The 2,672-nt window shown below is 35.0% G+C and overlaps 1 protein-coding gene across 1 annotated transcript; it reads right to left on the bottom strand.

Moving 5' to 3' along the window:
- Nucleotides 1-498: 498 nt before the first annotated feature.
- On the bottom strand, nucleotides 499-2,230 carry LOC118492366 (ethylene-responsive transcription factor ERF113-like). The gene is made up of 2 exons (XM_035990303.1): nucleotides 1,879-2,230; nucleotides 499-1,136 (listed from the first exon to the last, which is right to left on the bottom strand). The coding sequence occupies exons 1-2, from the start codon at nucleotides 2,003-2,005 to the stop codon at nucleotides 661-663; spliced, it is 603 nt and encodes a 200-aa protein (XP_035846196.1). The 5' UTR covers nucleotides 2,006-2,230; the 3' UTR covers nucleotides 499-660.
- Between the last annotated feature and the right edge of the window lie 442 nt (nucleotides 2,231-2,672).

Here is a 2,672-nt window from a genome sequence, read left to right as displayed (position 1 = left end):
TTGCATGCTTATATATTTCGATGATTGTTTAGAATTAGGATGTTATCTAGTTGCGTTTGTACTTCATGTCGAAAGGGATATTGAAACATATATGATCCATGACTAGGTTAAGATAAAAATAAACATACAACAAAATAGATTGATAGTAGAGATTAACTTCACATGTTCTATTTTTAAACAACGAACACGTACACACACCCCTAAAAACTCCTAAAATCTACATATTGCTCGCTATTGGGACTCAAAACACTTTGTGCCACTAGACTAAGAGCCCTTTGGCATTAACTTAACATGTTTCTAGTAGTAGCACGAGTGTCTATGCATACATCACAAAACTTGTTTCAGCACAAAATCAAATGTTTCTTGTTTTGAGAACTTGTCATAAACATTCTAGGCATATTCATTACACACACATTTACTATCATATTGCGACATGCAAGGGATACATATGTCTTCTTTTCAATGACAAAAAATAATCACATAAATCAACAAAAAAGGTAGTGATAAAAGCTCCATACATTATATAAGCTCACTTGAAATAGCAAAAAAACACCAAGTCAAAGGGAAACTTGCAAAATTCTCATCTTCTTTAGGTCTAATCATATCCTCCTCCACCATTGAATCTCAATATGATCATATATTCAACTATGGATTCGATCATCATTGATTTGTTGGATCAAAATCTTGCCAATATTGTGAAGGGCCAACACTTGATGAACTACCCATATCCATGGAAGATGAAGTAGGGCAATTCACAACGTGTGTATCCGATGTAGACATCCCATGATCATTAGCACCACAAAGAAACTGCGTGTAATCTAGAATATTAGGGTATGAGCTTTGAGATGGAGGTCGAAGATTAGAATTTGGTACAGAACGATGTGGGATTTGCAATTGTGGACGAGTGATGAAATGACTTAAATCGTGCCTTCCTTGAACTCTTTCAGGGAAATTGAGCTTTGCTTTACTTCCTTTAAACCGGAGGGCCGCTTCATCATATGCAAGTGCTGCTGCTTCGGCTGTCTCGAATGTCCCAAGCCACACCCGTGCTGCCTTTTGTGGATCGCGAATTTCTGCAGCCCATTTTCCCCATGGTCTCTGCCTCACTCCTCTATAGTGTCTTCTCCTTGGGTTCACTTTTTTACACAATCAAAATATAGGGTTAAGTAAGACATAAAGTCACCACTTTCAAACAAAAATATTTTATCCAACTTGGCTAATAACTTTTGAGCCTAAATCACCACTACAATAAATATGTAATCTTTAGAGACTATGCAAAATTGTGAAAATAACAAATTTTGGTCGTAGTTATAAGTTAGTAAGTGTTGGATGGTAGTAAATTCAAATTGCATTCTCATAATACATGGAAAATTTTCAATCTTTACTTACTATTTGGAGATTATAAACTTGGAGATCTAATGGATATTTTGGTTCTAAAATTGAGATTTAAACATTCAATCAACCCTTATAGTGTGGAGTTTAACTGGATCATATCTCTATATTTTTAAGTATGAATATTAGCAGAAGCATTTTTATCTTATTTGGTTCCCTCAATTCTCATACAACAGCTATTTAAGTTTTCAAAGATGATCAAAACACATTGTCATACTAAGTATATATAATTATATATATAGTGGCTCTAACCCTAATCTATTAATTTGGTCCATCTCTTGGCTTAAAACCCTAATGGCAAGCTACATTAACATCACAAAGTGTGACATAATAATGGCTAGCTAATTAAAACTAGCCCAAATGCTCAAATCAATCTTAATATTCCCATCTCCTCGTTAAGATTTAATGTCCAAAAATGTCAAAAATAATTAAGATGAATTAGGGTTTTATACAACTATATATATAGGAATGGAAGAATATATTTACCCAGCTGCTCTTGAGTGTGAGGAGGTTGGTTAGGGGTAGCAGAAGTGGAGAAGGGGATATCACTGCCACCACCGGCGATGGTGGTGGTTCCGATGACCTGAGAAAGAGCAGAGACGATGGCGGACATATCTTGTTGAGATCGAGGGGAGTAAAGTGGGTATATTTCTTCTTCTTCTTCTTCTTCATGATCTTGTTGGTATTCTTGTGGTGGGTCATCATCCGCCGGAAGGGCCCTCTTACCATGTCGCCGGTGATCCACCTTGACCTTTGTAGAGAGAGAGAGAGAGAGAGAGAGAGAGAGAGAGAGAGAGAGAGAGAGTTTAGAAGTTTTCAAGGAGTGTTGGGAGAAAATGGGTGGTGAACATGCTAATCTATGTGTGTGTCTATATATATATATATATGAGAGAGATATATATATGTAATGTAGGGTTTGGACAAGAGTTTAATTATTTAATTAAATTTAACATGTTTTTGTTAATTAGTTTAATATCTTATGATAAAAGAAAAGGAGGAATTGAATAATAATTTTATTTTTGTGTTCCCGATTTAAAGAGGACATGATTTATTCTTTGTTAGCGAACTGGGGAGAAATAAAAGAAAACTATTTTACATAGAAGTTGTTTTTAAACTCGTTGATGCTCCGTTCTTGTTGCGGGGTGTTAGGCTGAATATTTCTCAATCAATTAAAAAAACACTATTATAGTTTTGTTAAAAAAAATTAAAACGATGACAAGACCGTAATTTTGAGCTCCGGTTAAAACTATAATTTGTCAGAACTAATGAGTGAGTGTTAG

The sequence above is a fragment of the Helianthus annuus genome, chromosome 5 (assembly GCF_002127325.2).
Source record: "Helianthus annuus cultivar XRQ/B chromosome 5, HanXRQr2.0-SUNRISE, whole genome shotgun sequence".
NCBI lineage: Eukaryota > Viridiplantae > Streptophyta > Magnoliopsida > Asterales > Asteraceae > Helianthus > Helianthus annuus.
The sequence above is the reverse complement of the archived record's forward strand: the minus strand, read 5'-3'. Positions and strand labels throughout refer to the sequence as shown.

Excerpts from the sequence above, each read along its gene's own strand:
- LOC118492366 (XM_035990303.1), bottom strand. The coding sequence starts at position 2,005 with ATGTCCGCCATCGTCTCTGCTCTTTCTCAGGTCATCGGAACCACCACC. Across the intron at positions 1,137-1,878 it reads TCACACTCAAGAGCAGCTGG|TGAACCCAAGGAGAAGACAC; the intron begins GTAAATATATTC and ends TGTGTAAAAAAG.